The following is a 25,380-nucleotide window of genomic DNA, read 5'->3' on the forward strand; positions in this document are numbered from 1 at the left end:
ATTTTTAAACAGTTGTCCCCTACTATCCCCTAAAAATGGCCCAAAAACACATCCCACCATCCCTTGTCATCCCCGTCTTTGAAACTTGGGGGACCATAGATTTATACCTATATTTGTTTTGAGGTTTAGGTTTACCTGCACCTGTCAATTTCTTTAATTGCTTTTTGCCCTTCTTTGCTTTAGTTGTGTTTGTTTCTAATGTAGTGCGCCTTTTCCTTTGTACTAGTTATTGTAACAATTGTACCTTTCAGTCCGTCGTGACCTATTCTTGGTCATTCATGCACTTTAATATAATTAATCTCTCTAAGACCATTGTAACAAATATGCAACTTAAATTTTCTTTGTATTCAAAAACCGTTTGTAGTCATTAAAACATGCCTATGAAATGGATGCTATTATATTTTCCAAAGAACTAACTGCAATTAAAACAGTTTCTTATTGAAAAATATTTTATTACAAGATTTTTGCTTTGTCTTACCAACTCAGGCGGGAGCCCATCTATCATTATTGAGAGACTTAAAACTGCCAACAAGGACATGGCACAATGTCTTACACCAGTGACAAATTTTCTAATCTTGAGAAAGCATGGCCAAACGTGTACATATATTACATTGTCCATCCAAAGAGTTTTTCAACAACTCAGAAACTTTTAAAAGCTAAATCCAACCATGTTGGATCTCATCGAAGATCTATCACCCTGTAATAATCCAATTGAGCCACAAAACAGTTAATGGCTCATCATCAAAGATTAGCTACCGGGATAAATGTAACCTTCACCGTCCATTTCTAGTTAGCATCTGCTGGTGTGTCAACATTTGCTCCACTTGTGCTATTCTCTATTGACTTGTCTACCCATGGCTGAGATGATTGGATAATATCTTTTAGAACATGAAAAACTGTTTAACAAGAGCAGAAAAAGGAATTTAAGAAGCACATCTTATGATATTATGGACAAAAAAATGTCACTAGTGTAAGACAACCATTTTTAGCACTTCTAGTAGGAAACACCTTCTCAATTAGTGGTTCAAAGCCTAGAATCTATTCAAAAAGAAAAGGGGCAGTTACAACATACCACCCAGAATTAGCCTTTGAAGTGGACCTCTCAGAAACTGGATTTCACGTTGATGTTTTCCCAGGAAATTATTCTGCAGAAAAACGGATACCAACAAACAAACTGAAGATTTGAGCAAACAACTTCTTATAGAAATGTATGCTGATATCCACTGTGCCAAACATCAAATTTGAATGTCAAAGTGCAAAGATCATATGCTGGTTCTGTCCTTTCCAAAGTTAAATACTCATGTTCCATCTTTCATTTCAAAAGCACTATTGTGAAGAAACCTAATCAGATGGTTTTCCATGCTTATATAACACAAATTAAAAAATTAAATGAGTAAAACATACAAAGCAGTAAATCTCATAAATCAGATACTGTTGCTCACTTACTATCTCTCTGAAGGCTCCAGTCTCTATTATATCAAGTCTGGGTTCATGTGTTGAAAGAAATGGCCGCAAATGTTTTTCATATATTTCTTTGGATCCCTGTTAATGTCTAAAAACGGTCATTACAGTAGAAAAGACAATTCATATATTTCTTTGGATCACTGTTAATGTCTAGAAACTGTCATTACAGTAGAATAGGCAATTTGAGAAACGCAAACTGAATGCCACTACAAGAGAAAGGAGTTATTTGATTTGTACAAAATACTGCATAGGATTTATGATGCAAATAGAAGCTGATCATCACTGTTTGGAAAAAAACAAGTCTTATGACTTTACAATAAATTATAGGGAAAATGTTTTGTTACAACAAGGGCAAAGCCATTAGTAGCCCAAAACCACACATACTTCAGAAATTTAAAATGTGTTCAAAGATAATAAAGAGAGAAGCATTACAAGAAATTGAACCCAACTTAAATTTGAAAGAAAGTAAATGTTTTCCAGGAATAACAGATATACAGAACAGAGCCAACCTGTTAATGAAGACGACGCTCTGCATACATAGTTCCTCAAATGCTCTCTTTTAATTCAAGTTAATTAGTAGTAGCATGAAAAACAAGATTGTATAGCCCCAGCATTTATCAAAATGGAAAACACCCGCATTTGAGAGGCGGTGATATACTGAAAAGCACAGGTATCTGGGAATGTGTTGCTTCCAGAAGTTTTGAGTTAATTGTTTTCAATAAATTCACTAGTTATTCTTCGAAACAGCAGTTCACCTTTGAAAGCTGTTTCTGGGTCTACAAAATTAATCTTCAAATATCTTCACTAGATCCTACGACCAGTTCACTTAAAGTGAATTATGATATTCAATAATTTGCTAAATGTGATACATACTACCATTTCAAAACTCAATAAAAATGACTCGTGAGATCTCATAACAATTTAACATATTAACAGATATTAAAAAGGTGGTGTTTTGACATTTATTTCATTGTTAAAACTATTGCAATTAAACTAGTTCCATTCCAGAAACTGCATATATTTCCAACTTTCCTTTAAAACTGATGATAAGGTATATCCAAAGAAATTGAAGTACAAAAATGTCCAAAGTGGAAAATCTTAGAAATATTGAATGTGGTCGAAGACCATAATAGCATATAAGGTACAACCAACAGGAAAACATCTTAGAGCATCCACTAAGTTAATGCTTCCAAGTGAAAAAGATAAAAGCAACAATAATTAACTAAAGTTTGTCCTTGTCATAGAAGACTTTTTACACTATTGTGTACTATCACGGTAAAGTAAGCAGGGAGAGAGACTGCACAAACTTTCCAATGATTTGATTTACCACAATACGATTTTAGATTCCACCTGGATTCAGTTGGAAATCGCTACCATGTAAAACCTCTTATGTTTGGTGGGACATTAGCCACTTAATCTCTTCTATTATCTCTATTAACTGAAATTCATCAGATCCTCTGTTCTTGCTTCTATTATCATTGAAATTTGAATGCCCTCTTACAATAACCATAGATGATGTTGACACCCCAGGCTTGTTATATAAGTACTTGGTCATTAGGTATCCTAGGCTTCAGCTGGAGAGTCAATTTTTTGATTAATCTCATTAAAGTGTGAAATGAGAACCTCTAAGGACCTTAACTGCTAAATTATAATTGTATCAACCACACTTTGCATACTTGGACTCAACATGGACTCAGTTGACCCAAAACTTTGACTCACCAAGGCTCAACAACTTAAAAAAGAATTAATTTTTTTTCCTGATGACTTCCCTGCTATCACTCAATTGTGTTTTGGGTACTAATTTGACCTCCCTTGCTATTTGAGACCCTTCAAACTATCTGCATTCTATTATGGGTGCAATTCCATGTTGATTTTAAATGAACAAAACCCTAATCACACAATTCCCTGTCCAAAGCCAACATAATGCCACCAGTCACATGATTTTTACGTTTGTGCGAGTAATAAAGTCCCTAACAACATGATTCCATACTCAGCCATTTAAAACTATCACAGGCATGCAGTTTGATGATATCAGCTAACAGAGTTGATGACTGGGCACAATTCTAAGTCATTCTACTGCCATTTTAGTCTCTGATTGCACAATTATGTTTTCTTTTTCAGCACAGCCCAAGTTTTGCCCTCAGACTTGCTAACTGCTCACGAATATTTGCACAAATTTGAATGTAAAACTCACCAAAAACTTACAGAAAACTCAACAAAGTAAACATTTGAAAAACTCGTAGTTCAGAGAAACTCATACCAAGTACTCTATAAGTAGTTAACTTGAGGTATCAACGACATGCCCAAGGAGCCTTAACTATTAGAATTTAGAATGGATATTAGAGACAGACTTTTACTAAACCTAAGTCCTAACAGGATTCTCATAATGAATGTCAATGTTCCTGCCAAGAAATATCACAATAGGTTTGGTGATGGTTGTACTTCATTCCTCACCTTGAGGATCTATTGACTCAAGTGTCTTCACCCACTTAGTGCCTGAATAGGCACTAACCATAATGATGAGTGTCTAGTTTCCATGTGTGAAACTAAAGGTAAGAGGTCTGTAACAAGATGGAGTGACCTATTTTGCTTGTCAACCTTTGAAGGTGGCAACATCACTACTGAATGTCAACTTGTCTATTCTATCAAAACATTTTAAATATACTATTGATATCAATAACAAATATGGTGCTCAACTCTCAATCAAATGAATAAGCACATTTACCTTAAAAAAAAGAAAGATTACTTGATGATCAGTGACCTAATAGGATGTCTAAACGATGTTACAATTTCATGAATTTAAAACTCAAATTTGCAGAGTCCTAGTATATACCAAATTAGCATTGCAGTGAATAGAGCATCATCTATGTGATACTAATCCAAGACTTCAGATGAGGCACAAGAATGTTAATATAGACGAATAAAACATTACTGAAAAGAAAAGCCTAGGAAAAGAAAAGAACTTACATTAGTAGACGGAAGTTGTAACCAAATGAGAATTGCAAGCTTTATATGGTAATATAGAGGAATCCTGCAAACGTATGCCAAACAAGTGCAAAAATAAACATTTTGTAAATGAACTGAAAACAAGGAATTATACACTATTTGATGTTGAACAGTAAAAGTTCCTTCATACTACAAACCTCTCTCTCTCTCTCTCTCTCTCTCTCTCTCTCTCTCTCTCTCTATATATATATATATATATATATATATATATACTTCTAATACAGATAGACTTGCCCAAGAAACCCCTTTGGGAACAATGGAAGGTATCATGAGATTGAATAATTTAAAGCATTACTTTACCTCAAACCCTATTTCTACAATTTATTCTTGATGAAGAAAATACTAAATAGGCATGGTGCATCAAAAAGGATATTATGCATGCTTTTCTAGGTAGAACTACTCAACTATCCTACTTGACTGCAAAAAAGAAGGCACTATAGATATGGTATCACTAAAATTGTAACAATAGATATGGTATTTGTTGACGGGTGCTTTATGACCATACCAACACAAAATAAAGTTTCCAATGGTCACTCTATCCTCTCTTGAGCAAAGACCTCCTCGTATACTAAGATTGCGAAGATCATAGAGGCGACTCCAAAGTTCCTACTGCAAACTTGCGACTTTATGTTGGATACGAGCTTGTTTGGAGCTTGATATGATATGCTGGTAACACAAAGGGACTTATGTTTGGATCACTCTTTCACTTCTCAATGCTATGGCTGGAACTTTATCATCAGAAATAGCAATTCTATGATATGCTTCTACTTCGAATGAACTGAACTGGAATGAACTGAAATTAAAAAGGGAAAGGGTTAAAAGGATCTAAATCTACTCCTAAGGACAATGATATCAATGGACAGTGCTCTAATGGACGAATTCCAAATAAACTAAGTTCTACTTCGCCAAGATCAACTACAACTCCACAAGAATTTGTGCAATCTTCCAAGGATGCTAAAGGATTTTCACATCGAGAAAGTGCATTTGAATACCCAAAATGGCACAATCCAAATAACTATCCACAATCGAACTTAGCACGAATTTAGTGGTTCAAGCTAACTTTACACTGCAACTTATAATCAACAAGATGCAAAAAGTATGAACAATGGAAATTCATCAAACACCACTACATTCTCCATTAAAATCAAAGCAATTTAACTAACAATTGAGAAATTGGAAGAACACCACGCAACAAGTTGAAATAAGCATGAATCGACCATATTTTCAATGAAATCAAATTTTATTTCTCCAATTCTTACAACAATGTCTTCTTCTTCTCCTATTCTACTTCTACTCTAAGGAGCAAGAGCTCTCTAATTCTAATGAGCTAACTATCTAATGAATTACAAAAGAGAAGGCAAGGCCTTTTATAGAGATCCTTCCGCATATGAACAGCCAAGATTGATTTGAAATAAAGGGCTGAGATTACAAGATGCAAATCCCTAATTAGGGTTTGACCAAAAATGAACCCTTTGTTGCGCCAAGTAGTGGGTCTAGTAATAAATAAGGCATCACACCCACTTTGCATTAAATGAACTGTCATTCCAAGTAAGGTGACCACTATGCATTAAATGAACTGTAGATCCATCAAGCATTTAATAGATTCTCGCCCAAAATAGCACGCCCACTATCCCTCTCCTTGGTAGCAAACGCATTGAATTTGGTCATGATGGTTTGGAAACACGCGATTGGCCGAAGAAGATGATGGGGCGCCACCTTAGCATGTTGGACGCCATGTGCACCCTGTGACTCATCACAAAGAGTATTCCATTTTGCATCATTTGTGACCAAGGTTCTAACTTTGATTAACTTTTTCTGAAATTTTCTTTCCCTGATCATTTTCTTCCTTCCATGTACTTTCTTGGGAAATCACCTTCTTGGAATATCTTTCCTTGTCAACGATTATGTCATTCTTCAAGTCTTTCATACTTGAATTGGATCTCAGGAACTTTGAATGCCTTCCTTGAACGTCTGGAACTGAAAAATTATTCCTCCTTGTTCTTTCCTAACTGGGATCTTGGACTTTTAGAGGAAATTCAAGATAGTTGTAAATTCTTCTCATCTGTACTTGTTTGAATCTTGAGGTCTTTCAACTGGCATTCTTTGGTATTGGAATTCCTCCTCCATGAACTTCATGAGACTGGATTTCTTCTTAAAATTGGATGTCATAAACTGCATCTGCTCATTTTGGACCTCCGTGCCTCTTGATGTCTAGTTGTTGTCTTTGGATTGGATAGATGAATTCTTGATGTTTATCATTTTCTGACTTGTCAAGAATGCCTTGTTTTATCAAAATATCCCCTTAGGAACTTCAATATTATGTCTCCAGTCACTTTTCTTCTATGGGCGCATTTGAGATAGGTGGAAGGATTCTCCATGTTTGGGCACCAATTCTCCATGGTGGAGGATTCTTCTTGCTTGGGTGCACTGTTGGCATTTTTGATGTTTATGTTGTGATTGTCATTGATGGACACACACTTGCATTAAGATCCTCTTTATATGTATATAGTAAAGCACAACCGGTATTTGTTCCAACTGGTATGTTGTATTATAGTCTTTAGACTATTGATGTTTTGCAGAATGTGTTTCCCAGTCTGAAGCGGCATGTTGACCTCAAGTGGTACGAGGGATTAAAGCGGCATAACACATTTCTACCAGTCTTCATTTTTGCCAAACCAGCAACCGGCATTTTGTATGAACCGGTAATACTCTGTGATGAGTTACCAACCGGCATTTTGTGATGAGTTACCAATCCACCGATTGTTTGACGGCGCCGACACACTGGCGGTGCTTTTTGTGTCATGTTATTGAGTATGTCTAGATTCTTTGAACCTAGGAAATTGAAATGTAATCCTATTGGACCGACATGAAATCAGATTCCTTTAAAAGGACATCATGTCTAGGGTTTTAGGTTGTTGTCGAAGGGGTTTATGTTGTTGCTAGGGTTTGAAGTGGTTGAGGAGTTGGAAAGAATATGAATGTGTAGAAGACTGAAGTAATGCAGGAGTGCATTAAGAACGAGCTATCGAGGATCTAACCGAGCAGTCTGTGCTATTAGATAGATCAAACACTTGTTGATTACTCACATCTTTGACAAGTCTGTAGCCCTTAATCGAGTAGGCCCAAAAGCCTTTTGTAAAATCCTCTAACAAGGTGGTTCACCTCTGTGAATCTAAAATCCTCTAGCAAGGTAGTCCTTGATCAGACTTATCTCCTAACAGAGATTGAGATTCCTAACAGGATCTGTTCTGGTGAAGAACATTGTAAGACCTTAACCGGTCTGGTTTCTATTCTACAGATAGTGACTTGTGAGTTCTATCTCACCGTGGTTTTTCCCATTTGGGTTTCCACGTCAAATATCTTGTGTTATGGTTGTATTGCTTTTGTGGGTGAATGCTTTATTTGCATTTTGGTTTGCATGTGTGATAACCGGTCCGTCTGTTAAACTGTGTTACCGGTTTATCTTTAGACTATTTAAGTGTTTAAGTGCAGTGTTTTTTGGTATACTAATTCACCCCCCCCCTCTTAGTATTCATCATGCACATGAAATGACAAAGAGGATTCCTCCCAGATACTTGGGCGCATTTGGAAGGGAAAGGAGGAATTTTTCCTTGGTGAAATTTCATCCTGTCCATGCCTTGAAAGTGCTCGGGAGCATTTGGGAGGAACTGAAAGATATCTTTGCCTTGGAAAACATTTCATGACCTTTTCCATTTCTAAGGAATTCCTGAGCGCATATCAACCCTGGAGAAGGAAAAATTCCTTTCCTTGTGAAGTTCTGCCATTTCTTGTTCTATGAATGCTTGTCCGTGCTTTGTCCTAAAGGAGGAATTTTCTGGCATTCAACCACTTTTTCCATCTTTCATGAATTTTGTCCAATTTAAAGTTCGAAAGAGAGGAATTCTCAACACAGTCAATTTTTCACATTCCTCGAATTCTTCACACTTGGGTGCATTTTGGCATGGAAGGAGGAATTTTGGCATTTTTGAAAAGTCCTTCATTGCCAGTCAAATCTGCTCCCTTCCTTGTCCTGGGCGCAAATTTGAGGTGGAGGAATTTTGATAGGGAGGAAAAATCCTCCTTGACCAAGGAAATGCTCTCTCCTCTTGTCCTTGAGTGCAATTTTGAGGTAGTGGAGGAATTTGCCAAGGACGGAAAATCCTCCTTAACCAAAGAAATGCGCTCTCCTCTTGTCCCTGAGTAAAATTTTGAGGTAGTGGAGGAATTTTGCCAAGGAAGGAAAATCCTCCTTGATCAAGGAAATGCACTCCCCTCTTGTCCCTGAGCACAATTTTGAGGTAGTGGAGGAATTTTCAATGAAGGATGAATTCCATGCCTTAGAATACACTTTCATGCCTTTTTAGGAAAGAATTCCATACTTAGCCAGAATTTTGATCATCTGCCTGCTTTTTCAACTTTTCTGGATTTAGAACTTAAAAATTCAGGAATGTTCAGCCCTCAATGTCCTACCAGCTGCCAAAGATAACCTGCCAAAAATAGACTTACTAAGAATAGTAAGTTCTTCCAAACATAAAATTAGGTCAAATCAAGGCACAATCACACTAAAAACAAAATTGCTAAAACTAGACATTGCTAAAAATAGTAAGTTTGTTTAAACGCAAAATTAGGCCAATCTGGGACATAGTGAAACTTACTTAAAATAGTAAGTTCTTAGAATTCACTCAAATTTTACTGGTAGGTTCCTTGAAGGGTTCTTATTTCATTACTTCGTTCAAATTTACTGACCTCATTTCTAAGTATGAAGGGTAAAAACCCTAAAATAGACAACACGAACTTAGCCAAATTTCTCCAAAAAAATTGTAGACTTGGCCAAAATTTGGTTGTTTCTCTTTCATTTCTTCATATCAATTCTCGGGGTTATCCTAACACGTAGCCAAATATCCATCATTCCATTACTCTGCACATGCATTCTTTGTTCTATCACTGCAATCTCTTCCTTGGATGATGATATCATCCACTCAATGATGTCCTCTTAGCATCCAAAGTCTTGCTACCTGCAATGTACCTGAAAAAGACAAGGACACGTTGTGAAGTACAATTATCAATCAAGTTCATAGTTAGCAAAATGCAAAGTTCGAAGGATAAAGAAATAAGCACAACACATTTATCAATACTTCAAAATCCTAATTCTCAACTTGATGACAATATTAAGGCCGCATCCTATCTAGGCTATATATTCCTTAAGAATCCATTCCCTGCTTAGTCATTTTATTACTTTCAAGGATCAAAATCCAGACCTACAAGACCTTACAACTCATTCCTTAGCGTCGAGAGACAACATAGATTGTAAAAGACTTGGTTTATTCAACAAAAAAGAGGGGGTCCCCATTTGCAATGGGGCGATGTGTGAAAACGTCACAACAATATCACTAGCATTTTAGGTTTAAATCACCCTACAATCTCTCATGTTTGTGTAGAAAAATATTTTTTACTTCATTTATAAAGGGCATCCAGCAAGCCCATGCAATTTCATCATTGGAGAGAGTTTCAATCTATGATATGTGATGGGTGTCCATCAACTAGAAGAACTAGTTGATTGTGTAACTGGGTTTTAAGGTACAATGGAGAAGAAGAATAAAAATCAGTGACAACAAACAGTAGAAATGCATGACCAAAAATTACAATTATTGTGTTAGATAAGTATATAAATAACTTTATATTGGTGTGCAATCAGGGGCAGTGAGCCAACTAATGGTGGCCTTGTCCTGGCATCCAAAACCCATATTTAGTACATATACCCTGTTGTGCCTTGCACACACTCCCCATCGTCGATAGGGAACCCCTTTCCTGGTTTGCCTTGTCGAAGCCCTTATTAGGAATTTTGTTAGGATTGGTAGAGTAAGAAGCAAAGAGAGAGTAGGATCCCAAGATGCTATGAGGGCTTGAGAAGCAATATTTAGGTCATGGTTTCAAGGGTTGGCAGAGTTCAAGACTGCACTAAAATGATCAATGCTTGCAAAGAAGCAAAAGGTTGAATGAAGCGAATTCAGGGCATTTCAGGGTTGTATGCTTTTCGCCTCAATGCCAGTGCAATATCTAAACAGCAACAGAAAGTGTGAAAAGGGGGGTAGCCCAAAATTGAGCTTGTACAAGGCCAACATACTTTTTGTCAAACCTCCATTTCACCAAGGAGCATACCGATAAAAACCCCAAAATGTCAATTGCCCTTTTTTTACATCGTGCTTTCAAGTGCCAATGAATGTACCAAAATCGCCATTGTTAATTAAAGACCAAGGGAGAAATTGTTGTAGGTTCTGAGCGCCTTCACAGGGCCATCTCATAACACCTTTTCACTTCTTGCCTTCAAACCACCACAATCATGTCGAAGTGACAAAGTGCTTACAAGCCAAAGTTCATGTGAAGTAAACGAAATAAAGGACAAAGCATTTTTTTTTGTCATACTTCAAATCGCAGAAAATATACCAAGGCTCAAGTTAGGCGTAAAAGGTGAAATGGCTCAAAACATTTTTATTTAACATCGCCTTCATTCACTGGAAAAAGTACTAAAGTGTTTACAAGCAAGTGAAAGGTCAATTTAAATTAGAGTTGAAGTGCCCACAATAAAGTTCGCATGCCTTTGGGGTTAAAGTCAAAACATTTTTATATCTCTATTCACCCTTCATTCGCCGATAAAAATACCGTAGAATGCAAGTGCCTAAGGCGTTAGTAACAAAGGGGGGTCGATTAAATCGAACTTGGAAGATTCAAAAAGAAAAGAAAAACGAAGGCATTGTGCTATTTTTGCCTTCATTCACCAACAAATATACCGAAACACGAGCTAAAGCTAAGTTGAAGGTCAAAAAGTTTGAATGTTTTCAAGGGTTAAGCATGAGTTGCCTTTCTCATATCGCGCCTTCAAATCGCCGAAAATATACCTAAAAAAATGAATGAAGCGCTTTGACATGAAAAAATAAAGGAAGGGGTCGCATAAGTGAGAGAAGTTTGGGCTCCATCAAAGCAAAGCATTTTTTTTTCTGAGACGAAGCCTTCTTTTCTTTTAACACCTCCATCATTCCCGAGCAGAATACCTAGCTTTCCCAGCCCAGTGGACTTCATCGCTTCAAAATTTCTTTGTTGTATTGGCTACACCTACTTCAAGCTGAGGGGAATTCTAGCTTTGCGTTAGTGTGTTTCTTTTTTTTTAACACGGTTGAATAGTCCCCCATAGGATCAAAGTAGGGACGAAGTTCAAATCAAACAAGGGCAAATATGGGCATTTTGGTGAAATGTGAGGGCTAGGAAGAGGCGTAGGTTCAATTGTTGCAGAATTGTGCAATAACTATGGACATTTTTATTTTGAGGGATAAGGCCCTGGGAGGAGATAGTAATAGCACTAAGCCGTTGGAAGGAAAAAATTTCACCCACCAAGCAAGAGAAGGTACATTCCATCCAAAGTTGTCCCAACCAGGACCCCATTTGCAAAACTTTCCAACACTCCTGGTATGTATTTGACTTTGTGTTACCTAATGAAAATTCATTTTATTTAAAGTTGCTTGTGAAATTTGAAATGTCTAGACCTAGGGTTAAATAGACTAAAGCATATTTTGAAATATTTTACTCAAGGATTAACTTGAGACCAAACTAGAAACCTAGTTAAATAAACATAGGTGAAATTCAAAGCAAAAACTTTTAAAACTCCCACCCGGTGAAATTTTCGAGATTTGCAACAAAGATAGAAAAATTAAAACGTTGCTCTCAACGGGCCTGTAATTGCAAAAAAAAATCCTAATATTTTGCCAACGCAGTTAAAACTTGCAAAATCGCGCTAAACCAAGATTTTCCAGCCTTGCAACAAATTTTGAAAACTTAAATAGCAAACTGCAATGCTTTCCAAAGCTTTTTCAAATTTACCATAATGTTGTTATAGTCACTTTGATGGTGGTTTTTCACTAGTAATGTCATTGATGGGCACTACTAACCTCATTTTACACATTTAAGATCACACCGAAATTTGCATCCTGGTGTGAAGGGTAGATGCCTCCCAAAGCGTTTGATTCCTCTAAGACACCCAAAGCACCAGGAACTTCTCAGATGTCTAAGATTGAGAACCCCTGCAAATTGAAAAAAATGAAATATGAATATCAAGGAGTACTGCAGGACTCCAAAGTTCAAAGCAAATGGGAAAATGTGGGGGATACAGACTTCGAGCATATTGATATTTGACAATTCAGAGATAGAGTGTATGTCGTGGAAGCCCACTGGAGAGCTAAGAAAATGGTGGAAAGTGGGATAGCACAAGCTATCGGATTCCCACAAGCTATTCAGAATCACGAGCTGATTGTGGAAAGCTCCAAGCACTATAAGCCAAACAACAAGGTGGTGTTTGTGAACGACATGGTAATAGCGAATTTCACCCCTAAAGCCATTGTAGAAACTTTTGGCATCCCCATCCATGAAGAGGCAATTGTAGTACCAATGGAGGAGGCTCAAGCGATATATGATCAAAATCCCACCAAGTGTAAAATTAAGATGAATGACAACTGCTTTAAGGAAAAGAGGCCCCACAGCTGCAGAATCCTCAAAAAGGTATATAGGAGCGAATTCAATGAAGAATACGGGGACATGGTCACCCTTCTTAGCCGTGTCATGGGGCTGCCCCACTCCAATTTGTTTGAGTGGATTTTCTATTATGCTAAAGAGGTCTTCGTGGGTAAAATCAAGTTGGATTGGGCTCAAATTATCAGCGATAACATACATACACAACTAGTACAGTTGGCGGAAAAGAGATACTTCACCGTGTCCTCTTATGTAGTAAACATGTTTGCATGACATCCCAGGTTGTTGGGATTGATCCGCCTAGGTGACATTGGGAATGGACCCACCAAATAAAGGTGTATGATTGCTACCCTCAGCTCCACTTCTACAATATAAGCTAGAGGGAGAAGAATAACATAACATATGCAGTGGGTCAATATGAGCACGTAAATGATGCCTTTACCATGCGCATGGTTAGAATTATGCAAGAGGGGTTGCAACAAAGGCTATCCAAACAAACAATTGCATTGGCTTGGAGGTATGGGACTTGGTTTATCCAGTTTCCTCAATTCTCTTATTTGAGAATCTCAAGCTTTGAGGGCTCTCTGTGCCGACTCCCCAAGTATCCTATCGATAAGATGGTACTCCTAGAGGTCGCAAGACAAGCACATGCGATTGGACAAATTCTCAAAGACAAAGGTTTCAGGAGTCTCCTTCTCAATGACGATTGGGGACAATGATGTATACTTCAAAACCCCTACGTAGGTTGAGCATTCAATTGAGAAGCTATCTTCATATTTCTTGCAAGAGCATCTCTGCAGAAAGGGCTTTGATCCTACAGGACCGAGACGGTAAGCTTATGGCCGTCACTACAAGCACAAAATGAACACAGAAGATTACTGGGCTAGTTGTGGTGATGATTTTGAGGTCCACAGGAGGGAATACTCTAGACTCAACTTACACCAAATCAGAATTTTTGAGTACGCTCGAGTCCCAAACCAGCTAGATGACCATGAGGACTGTGTGTAGCATCGGGCCTATAATGCCATTTCACATTACTATCATGGAAATACAAGAAAATGTGAAATGGCCTCTTTGGCCCTATCCATTGCCTCATAAATGAAACCAATTGGCATTCCCTCTCCATCCACGATACGAAGAACCCTTACCAAAGGTTCTGTCACCTAAAAAAATGAAAACAAATTTTAAATTAGTACAAAATTAACCCCTAAAAAATAAAATCAGCAAATAGACAAGATTGTATAAAGTTTACTTTTGTGTTTGTTACTTACCGCAGTCAACTCCTCTCCACTTTTGGTGAACCCTTCATCAAAAACAATGCTCACAATCTTCTCTGCTTCAGGTCTTTTGGAGTATGCAAACCCCAACCAAGCATCAGACACAAACATCTGCTTATGATGAGGAATGGCACTAAGAATGCTCTGCAAAGTGATGAAGTGGCTAGCAAATCGTGTCACTCCAGGTCGCACAAGGTCCTTGCCATTTGTGTGTTTTCTCGTCAAAGCAAGCACCTAGGTATGGTTGTAGATGAATTTGGTGACACTTCTTGCATCTTCAACCACCTTTCTCACCCATCCAATCTTCCCAATGTCCTCTAGCATCAAGTCCAAGCAATGCGCAGCACAAGGACTCCATGTAATCGTAGGATGCCTCTCCATAAGCATTCTACCTGTAGATACATATGCAGCTGCGTTGTCCGTGATAATTTGGACAACATTCTCAACTCCAACTTCCTAAACCACCCCATCCAACAAATTACACAAAGTCTCTGCATTTTTATTTCATTTGAGGCATCAATAGACTTTAGGAATACCATTGCACCATTTGAAGCCACCAAGAAGTTGAGAAGAGTCCTATTCCATCCATCTGTCCATCCATCAGACAAAATGCTGCATCCTTTTCTCTTCCAATACCTTTTCTGATCATCAACCACAACTTGTGTAGTTTTTACAGCTTTCTCTAGCAATGGCCCACTGAAGTCATGACTTGTTGGGGCCTTAAACCCCTTACCCGCAACTATTAATGCATTAACAAAACCTTCCCAATACACATTGTTTGCTGCATTGAAAGATAGATTATTGTAAAACCAAAAGTTTGAAGTTTGTATCCTTGCTTGTTCATGCTTCTCTCTATTCCATCATGTACCTTCAAGTGAAGGTTGTGCACCTAGAACATTGCGTAGTACAAAAAAATTAGGGTTTGATGTAACAGGAGTGCCACTAGCCTCACCCTCATTGTCACCAAAAGATGAAAGTGATTGACGACCACGAATGTGACCAATGGGACCCGAAGTGGACAATGTGGGATTCATTGCAGCTGCCATGGCTTCTTTTGTTTTTTGCCTTTCTTCCTTTTGCATATCATTCTCAGCAAGAATGGCCTTCATCTCTCTAATAATCTCAGGAGTTGATTTGGGCATGCCTCCACACCATATCCGAGTATTTGTGCAAGGTGGTATTTTAATCTATTGATTCCACTCGTCATCCATTTTGTACATTCGGCGTAAGTGACCTCCCCCTTTTTGCTTCCTGGAATCCCATGTTTCCATGCTTTATCTCTTTGTCTTCCTGACCTTGGGGTTGCCCTTGGAGTTGAACTTGCGATTGCTGATTTAACATGAAAAAAAAAAAAAATTAGCAGGGTTTTATGGAAAATCAACAAAAGAAATGACAATGAATCATTTGGGAAAAATAGCATTCAAAAACAAGAAAAAAATATGAGGAAATAACTTAGGAAAGGAAATAGAAATTTTTTTGGCAACATATCCCCTTGTTTTTCAAGATTTTTTGGATTTTCAAAACATGGAAATGATTCAAATGAAAAACAAAAAAGAGAAAAAATCCTTACCTAGATCTCTTTTGCTGATTTTATCTTCTTCCCTCTCCTCCTTCAAACCCTACAAACCTGCTATAACCAATCAAAAATGCCAAATGAGTCGAAAAAATAAAACAAAACTGAGTTTTATTGGTTATATGGCGTGTAAACTGGGCTGCGCGAGTCTAAGCAAAAGACTCACGAGTCTTTCATATGGACTCACCTCGCGAGTCCTTGGCGAGTCCACGAGTCTTAAAACTATGAGGTGAAGCACAAGGGGAAGGCGATGATAAGCCTAAAAAGAAGAGAAAAAGGACAAAGGCCAACAAAGTGTTGAAGGCATCAAAGAGGTCTCAAAAAAATAAGAGCCAGTCACCCGAAGCACCCGCTCATAAGAAGTTGACAATAAGAAGACCATCTGCTGCCACCTCCCAAGAAGATTCTACAGCAGCAGAAAATGCAACCGAGGTGGAACACCAGCCTACCCCTCCTATGCTACAAAGATGTACCAACTCTGTTTCTTACTCTACCAAGAAACTAATCTCTTTCCAAAAAAGAATGCTCCGCCGGTGGTGCTTTTCCTATCATCCACATCTCCTGCCCAATTTGCATCTGTGTATGCACATAGATCAAAATTTTCATCTCTAGGATACCATAATCCAAGATTTGCAGTGCCTTGTAAGTACCGGAAAATCCTTTTTATTGCTGATTCATGATTTTCCCTAGGATTACTTTGAAATCTAGAAACAATACATACTGCATTCATAATATCAGGTCTGGTTTGTGTCAAATACAGTAAACCTCCTATCATAGATTTGTATCTAGTTGGATTAACAGGTGTAGATTCATCCCTTTGAGATAATTTGTCATTTGTAGTCATAGGCATGCTTACCGGTTTAGAGTTCTCCATTCCAAATTTCTTTAGTAACTCTTTCAGGTACTTGGATTGACTCAAAAATATACCTTTATCAGTTTGTGAAATCTGCAATCCTAAAAAGAATTTTATTTCTCCAATCATAGACATTTCAAATTCTTGCTGCATTTTAATAGAAAATTCTTTACATAATCCATCTTCTCCTCCAAAGATTATATCATCAATGAATACTTCTATAATCAAGATGTCATCATTAGTTATTTTATAATATAAATTGTTGTTTGCATTTCCTTTAGTAAAACCAATCTTTAAAAGATACTTATCCAACCTTGCATACCAAGCTCTTGGGGCTTGTTTCAATCCATACAGAGCTTTTCTTAACCTGCAAACCATATCATTGTCATCTGTCAAAGAAAATCCATTAGGTTGTTCAATATAGACTTCCTCTTCAAGATCTCCATTTGATAAACTTTGTAGTTCTTGTGAGCTGCAAAAGCCAAGAGTAATCTGACTGCCTCAATTCTAGCTACCAGTGCAAAGGTTTCATTGTAATCAACTCCTTTCTGTGAATATCCCTTACACACTAGTCTTGCTTTATTTTTGACAACCTTACCATCTTCATTAAGTTTGTTTCTAAATACCCATTTGGTTCCAATTACATTTTTACCTTTAGGCCGGGAAACTAATGTCCAAGTATTATTTTTCTCAATTTGTCCTAATTCTTCTTCCATAGCTTTAATCCAAAATTTATCTTCACATGCCTCATTAACAGATGATGGTTCAATTTGAGAAATAAGACATACCTCTTCATTTGCCAATCTTCCTCTTGTCATAACTCCTTTAAATTTGTTTCCAATTATCTGATCTTCAGAATGATTCAATCTTACATACCGGGGTGTCTTAGTTTGTTGTTGTTCTTCAATTACTATGGAATCCTCTGATGGTACCGGGGTAACTGGATCTTCATTTTGTACTGATGGATTTAATGTAGGTTCATTTGTCACAATTTCTGTTGCCGGTTCAGAGTCTATATACCTTGAAGTTCCTCTGAATTGTTCATCAATCTTTACATTTGTACTCTCAACAATTTTATGCAATCTCTTGTTAAAACATCTATATGTCTTGCTCTTAGATGAATAACCAAGAAATATTCCTTCATCACTTCTAGGATCAAATTTGCCAATATATTCATCTCTTCTAATATAACATTTACTTCCAAAAATTCTGAAATACTTAAGAATAGGAGTATTACCAAACCATAGTTCATGAGGGGTCTTACCGGTTTCACCTTTGATGTGAACTTTGTTGAATGTATAGGCGGCAGTGCTGACTGCTTCTCTCCAATACACGTGGTAAATTTGCTTCAGATAACATGTTTCTTGCTGCATCCAAGATAGTTCTGTTTTTCCTTTCAACAACTCCATTCTGTTGTGGTGTCCGAGGTGCTGATAACTGTCTTATGATTCCATTCACTTCACAGAATGTATTAAAGTCCTTAGATGTGAATTTTCCTCCTTGATCTGATCTTAAACATTTGATTTTCTTACCGGTTTCATTTTCAACCATTGCTTTGAACAGTTTGAACTTTCCAAGTGCTTCTGATTTTTCTCTGAGAAAAGTAACCCAACACATTCTAGAATAATCATCAATAATTAGCATGAAATATCTATCACCTTGTAAGCTTTTAGTTCTAGCTGGACCACATAAATAAGTGTGAATCAAATCAAGAGCATTATTGGATTTTTCTAGAATACTTTTGAAACTAGCTCTAACTTGTTTTCCAAATTGACATTCCTTACAAATTGTATTCTGAGGTTTCACAATTTTAGGTAGATCTCTAACTACCTTTGAAGTACTAATCTTCACAATGCAATCAAAGTTTACATGACAAAGTCTCTTATGCCATAACCAACTTTCATCTATATGTGCAATCAAGCATGCCTTTTCACTATTATTCAAATGAAAGATATTACCTCTAGTCTGATTACCGGTTGCAATTTTCAAACTAGTTCTATTCATGATTTTGCATTTTTCACTCTTAAATTGTAACTGAAATCCTTTCTCAACCAATTGACCAACACTTAAAAGATTATGCTTTAATCCTTCAACATAGTAGACATTGTCAGTGTTATGCTTACCATCAAGAGATATTGTACCCTTACCTTTGATTGAGCAGGCTTTGTCATCTCCAAATCTTACTAAACCTCCATTGTATTCTTGAAAGTTCAAGAATTTACCTTTGTCTCCTGTCATATGATGTGAGCATCGTGAGTCAATGATCCATTCATCCTTTACTTCAACTTTAGCTGCTAGGGCTTGTTCTATCGGTTGAGCAGTAGGTGTCGGTTGATCTTCTGTTATAGCAACAAAAACCCATCCATTGTCTGTTGGATCCTCATCAGAATCATCAGTCACACCTTCATCAGCAATGTAACAAGATTTGTCTTTGTTCTTCTTAAATCTGTATCTCTGATATTCAGGATTAGGCTTGTATGTTCTTCTAGCTTCTTCTCTTAGTCTAGCATGTCTATCAGGGCATCTTGAAGCCATATGACCAATCTTATTGCAGTTAAAACATTTAAAGGGTGCTTTACCTTCATACTTACTTCCAACTAGACCTTTTGGCATTTTCCTTGCAAATAGTGCTTCAAGTTCTTCAAGCTCTTCATTCTCCTTCCTAGTTTCTTCAAGTTCTCTTGCATAAAAGGCTTTCCAATCTGATTTGTCAAATGATGGAGTAGATGATGTTGATGCTTTAAAGGCCAAATCTGTCTTTATAGTAGCAACAGGACCGAATTCCTCAATTTCAAAAGCTGAAAGTTTTCCAATCAATGTATCCCTAGTTACTGATGTATTAGGCATTGTTCTCAACTCATTTATAGCAGTAACCTTCATTTTATATGCCGGTGGCAATCCTCTTAAGATTTTTGAAACAATTTCATCCTCACTCAAGGTTCCTTCACAACATTTAATACCCAAAACAATTTCATTTACTCTTTCCATAAAGGCAGAAATCCTTTCATCTTCTTCCATTTTCAGATGTTCATACCTGACTCGGAAGCTTTTAAGTTTTGCAATCTTGACTGTGGAATCTCCTTCATTCAGTGTTTCCAAATGATCCCAAATAGCTTTAGCAGTAGACCTATCTGATAATCCCATGATTTGTTGATCTGATAATGCGCTTAAAAGTGCTTCTCTTACTTTGCAATCATTCTCCTCATCTTTAGCTAAGGTAGTTGGAGCAGTCTGACCAGTTACAACAGCAGTATAAACATTCTTGGTAACTTCCCAGATGTCTTTACCAATGCAATTCAGATGTGTCTGCATCCTGATCTTCCATATCCCATAGTTGGTTCCATCAAGTTTAGGACTGTCCTTCCTGAAATAATTAGTAGACATTGGATCTCCTCAAGTTGTTAAACTTCTGCAAAAAGAGGACTAGGCTCTGATACCAATTGTTAGGTCCCGGAGACAACTAAGAGGGGGAGGTGAATCAGTTGTCTAATGAATTCAAACCAAAAACCACTTAACCAACTTAATGCTTAATACCGGTAAACTAGTTAAGTATGCCGGTAGACAGTGTTAACAGTAAATTGCTATACCGGTAAAGATTAATGCATGAAACATAAATACAAAGTCATCCACAACACATAACACCAATATTTGTACGTGGAAACCCTGTAAGGGGAAAAACCACAATGGGAAACCTTACCCACAATCAAATGATACTACTGCAGATAATAAGTGTACATAAATGGGGTTTGCACATGCAGAAAGGCCAACAACCTAGAGCTCACTGCTCAATCACAAAATGGGAGTCACACTGACTATAGTTGGATGGTTAAATCCAATAAGAATGTACTGCACAAAATAGCATCTTCATATGCTGGATTCAGTACCGGTGTAATGCTGATATGCTTCTACAAAAACCTAGCTTCACCTTCAAATGATGTCTTCGTGTATACCTCTGCTTAATCTCGCATATACCTTCACACAATTCTTTTTCGCATTCCACATTCGATCTTACAAATAAGATCTTACATTTATACCATAACCTAAGACCAATTTTAGTAGGTCAGCTCTACAAGATATTACAATAAAAAACATTTTACAATCAATATAATATCCGATGCAATAACCGATTAAACATGTCGGCTTAACTCATTTGCAACAATAATAAATCATCTTCATAGCGTGCCATGCTGAGCTGGAAAAGATAAACCTGCCGGTGTAACCCTAGGTAACCCTGGACCTATTTGCCGGTAAAAGCAAATATGCAAATATGAATATACCAATGATTAATTCTTCAAAACAAAGTGTCCACACGATGTCTTCGACATTTCCAGGTGTCTTCCATATCATTCCAAGTGCCGGTGATCATTATATCCTGCCGGTGAACTATATACCAGTAACTGTGCAATAGTTGCTTGCCGGTGAATGCTGTTGGATCTCCAAAGTGCTAGTGTTTTAGTAGGTGTTGACATCAATGACAAAACCATACCAAAATACCAACAGAAGGTCCCCCTGGAAATGAGAAACAACAAGAAGTTGAGGCTCCCCAAAAGTTACTGAGTGAGGTCGGAAAAAACTCAACCATATAAAAAGAACAAGATGCTGAAGGGAATCCACTCTTATCCCTAGACAATCAACCAAGGACAGAAACTGAATCAACCGCAACTTCAAGAGAGCAAGGCAAGGAAGTAGTTGTTACTTCAAGTTAATCTGTCCCTCTTACATGGCTGTAGGCCTGAGCTGAGAAGAAAGTCGCAGTGAGGCCACCTATGAGTCTAGAGGACTTATTCTCCCAAATAGGACAGCCTCAAGTTAGAGAAAAAGAAACCGAGAACCTATTCAAAGGTAACCAAGGATGCCCAACGAAACTAAACAGTACATATTGCTGCCCCGCCAAAAGGCAAATTGGCTGAAGAAATCACACTTGCTGATTATAGCATTATGTCAATCCTAATGGGAAAGGCAACCAAGCAGCAAAAGGTGGAGGAATTTAGAGAGTCAGTTGAGACAATGTTGAACTAGCTGGAAAAGGTGACCGTGAAGAGGGATATGTACAAGGTTCAGGCGAAGCAAGCCGACGGGTACATTGACCACCTACTAAAGCCACTACAACATGCTGATGAGGCCTATATTCCTCTCGCGACACTAGCACAAAAGACAACCACCGAATTTGAAAGGATGAGAGCCTCAGACAAGGTAATGCGGGAGTGGTTCAAAGAAGTAACAAAAATGGGAAATCGGATACTCCGGGATGTGACTTTTTTGGAGCATGAAATAGATCAAACCACCCAGGCAATATCATCCACTAAGGAGGGACTCGAGAAATTAAAGGAGGTGGTTAATAACTCACTTCCAGTCATGACGGCCTTATTTTGAACTTTCTCCAAGATCCCTATAAGCTGGCAGATCATCGAACTCCATGAATTCAGGACCTTTGCAAAATGGTATCAGACTATGAGATTAAAGAGTGACCTCATGGACCTCATCGATGATGGATGAGAAGAATGTGAAAGCACCTTAGCAAGTGTTGGAACTAATTGCACGCAGCTAAAAAATGATGGGGCTCCATATACCAGGAGTGATATGGTATTGGCCAGCAAACTGCATTTAACAATGCGAGAATACGAGACCAATAGGAAGGATTGGGAGCTGGAGGTGCAATGGATAAAAAATCACTGTGAGGATATCATTTTCCGAATCAACAGCACACCTATGCCCTTGGACCAGAGATAAGGGCCTCTGCTTAAGGTTTCAAGAGTATGTTTGGGCAAAGCGAGCTGCAAGCAAGGATATTTGGAAAAAGTACTTAAATGATGAAAATGATTTTTTATTGTAAAAGGGAAAATATCTACTTTGGGATAACAAAGATAAAGTGCAGTCCCCAAAGTTAGTTATTTCTCCCAACTACCAAAGTACATTTTTCTATTTTTGAGCTCCATGTTGTGCACTTTTTGGGACATCTTTATTAATGGTAGTTGATAAGTTAGTTGAAGGGTAAGGTGCATATTTACTAGGTATGGGGGAACATGCTGTAAGGATGAATTTGGGCCATTTGTTTAGTTAAACCTTGACCATTCATCCAAATTTAGAAAATTTGTATAAAGGGGAATATATTCTCTCTTATTTTTGGTAAGAAGTTAAAGAATTGTTGTTGAGACTTTGCCAAAATTTATACAGAATTTATGGAAGACAAATTTGTGTCAATTTTCTTGTGAGTGCATGGTTCCTCTTCTTCCCAAATTTTAATTTTTGTTATGCTTTTCATTTATGAATGGTTCCCTTGAGTCAATATTTGATGGAATTTTTCTGTTCATACCATTAAGAATTAGCTGATTGTTGATCCCTCTGTATGGTTAGTCTAAACATTTAAAGAACTTAGTTCGGCTACTAAATGCTTAGTTGAATGAATGTTTTAAATTCAGCATATGTATGTAGTAGTTTGAAAATCAAGATTATCTTTTGAAGATTGCAATGGCTTTGTCAAGTTGTGTTTTAACTGGCAAAACAGGGCATGGTTATTTGAGAATTCCGTCTATTTACTCAAGGTGTTGTTCTAGTTAAAGTAGTTTAGCTTCTTTCCCTTTATCTCTTTTCTATTTATTTTATAAATTTGAAGTTGATATTCCAAAACAACATCATACCTAATGAAGATTTGATGAGCAGAAGACTCGTAAAGTCTTAAGAATGACCTATAGAACCTTTCCAAGGCCAATCTTAACCACAGGCATAAGTCCCCATAGTGTTACTAGCAAACACATTACTCTTGAGTTATCCTGTAGTCAAACTTGACAGTTTAAACCTTGAGGTTGTTTTCTTGTGATCGTCCTGAGTAGCACTAGAGACTCCCTTATGCAAGAGATAATGGGATTATCTCGGAATTCTATTACGTGTTGCTAGAGAGATAAGCGTGAGACAATTTCCCACGTCAACATACCCCTAATGCACTATAACACACAAAACTCTATGGTTTAAATTCAAATTTACAACATATAAAAAACCATGAGCAACAACAAAGATTTGAAAACTTATTACAAGTTTTCAAAAACTAGTGTCATTCACTTGATATCATTTTACAAAATCTGAACTGAGGCTTTTTCCAACCCATTTCCGAGTTTTCAATTCAATTTATAGCAATCATTAGAAAACCAATGAAGCGATTGGTTTATCCTGACCCTTGACTTTCTGAATTATCCACCATTTCACATTATCTTGTCCTTTATGTGAATGCTTCCAAAATTCAGAAAATAAAAAGAAAATTTTAATTTTCTTGTGGACACCAATTGCCCTATTTTGAGGATGATTTTGCATCAAACTATTCAAATAACTGAAAACATAAGCCCCTGCTCACCGAGGGCTAAAATCTTGCAAGGTATAACCATAAAAACCAACCTTGGGAGTCTTTGACCACATTGAGCCCTCCAGGTCTATTTCTCCACTTGACCAAGTACTCCATGTACTTATTTTCTCTTGTTCTCCTGGCTACTCCCAAGTCTAAAATATATTCTATTTCTGATTCCTTCTCAAGCGTCTGCTATTTGAAATCAGTACTGTGGACATTTTAGTTTGCTATCCCCATACTGTCAGAAATGTTGTCATTAGTTGTTAAGGAATTGGATTAGCTGTGATTTATATCAAAGAGCTTAATACACAATCCAAATGGAAATAATTGTCATTGTGTGAAAGCAATTGAATGAGGTTATTATTATTGATGTCAAATGGACTGAGAGTGAAAGTTAAATTATTTGGTGAAAACATATAGCAGGTATGAAGAGTTCATCCAATTATATGGAATCATGGAGAAATGAAGAAGTTGATCATATTGGAATATGGCAATAAAGTATATATAAACAATCATCACCCAAATCCTTGTGTGAGCCATAACAGCAATTAGAAGATGACTGGGCAATAGACTTGCAGATGGTATTAGATGAATGATTTGTACATTCAAACTAAAACGATTTAGTTAGTGATTAAGCAGCAATATACAGGTGGCAAAAATAGTACACCAAGCATAGAGTTTTGATTCAACAAGGATTCACAGCGGAAGCTTCTTTTCCTGGAGGAGCTTTTGGTACTAATGAAGACCAAAATACAGTAAGAGGGAAGGCAGGATGACTCTGGAGAAAGTTTGAACAATGTAGATCACCATTACATTGAAAAGATAATAACAAGTTAATAAGAAGACAGCGATAAAGTGATCATAACAAAAAAAATAGAGCAATCAGTATGCACAACGATGATCATAGAGGTCTAAACAAATAAACTACAGTAAAGTGATCTTACAATACTGAATGGATACAGAGTTTAAGACTTTGATAAAAATATTGATTTGGATTTATTAATGATAAACTTGAAGTGCTCCTTATAATAAGACAATTGACATATTCAAAATCATAATGATAAGGTGCAGGTGCAAAGTTTATTATAAGGAAATATGAAAGCGTTTTATAAATCTGACCAACTTATCAAGATAGCTTATTCAATTAAGACACAACATTATTTATATTGAACAATAGAAATGAATAAACAAAAAGGTGAACACAACTCTTATGTGAAAATGAAACATATTCATCTATGATATCGTTCCAATAAATTGTGGTATGAGCAGCAACTAAGTTTATTGTGCAGCAGTTAAATGAGTTGCAAATATATTATAAAGAAGAAGCGACTAAGATTTTGTTGAAGGCAACAAA

The 25,380-nt window shown here is 37.1% G+C and overlaps 1 protein-coding gene across 2 annotated transcripts in view; it reads right to left on the reverse strand.

The window, feature by feature from the left end:
• Positions 1 to 417: 417 nt before the first annotated feature.
• The window catches only part of LOC131066262 (HVA22-like protein k), a 131,973-nt gene continuing 107,010 nt past the window's right edge, over positions 418 to 25,380 (reverse strand). For both annotated transcript variants that reach the window (XM_058000990.2, XM_058000989.2), the window contains 4 exons: positions 4,432 to 4,495; positions 1,447 to 1,542; positions 1,073 to 1,145; positions 418 to 896 (listed from right to left, as the gene is read on the reverse strand). In XM_058000990.2, the coding sequence (XP_057856973.2) occupies positions 787 to 896; positions 1,073 to 1,145; positions 1,447 to 1,542; positions 4,432 to 4,495 (343 nt within the window). In that variant the 3' untranslated portion in view covers positions 418 to 786. The remainder of the gene's footprint in view (positions 897 to 1,072; positions 1,146 to 1,446; positions 1,543 to 4,431; positions 4,496 to 25,380) is intronic.

This window comes from Cryptomeria japonica, chromosome 5 (genome assembly GCF_030272615.1).
Source record: "Cryptomeria japonica chromosome 5, Sugi_1.0, whole genome shotgun sequence".
Taxonomy (NCBI): domain Eukaryota; kingdom Viridiplantae; phylum Streptophyta; class Pinopsida; order Cupressales; family Cupressaceae; genus Cryptomeria; species Cryptomeria japonica.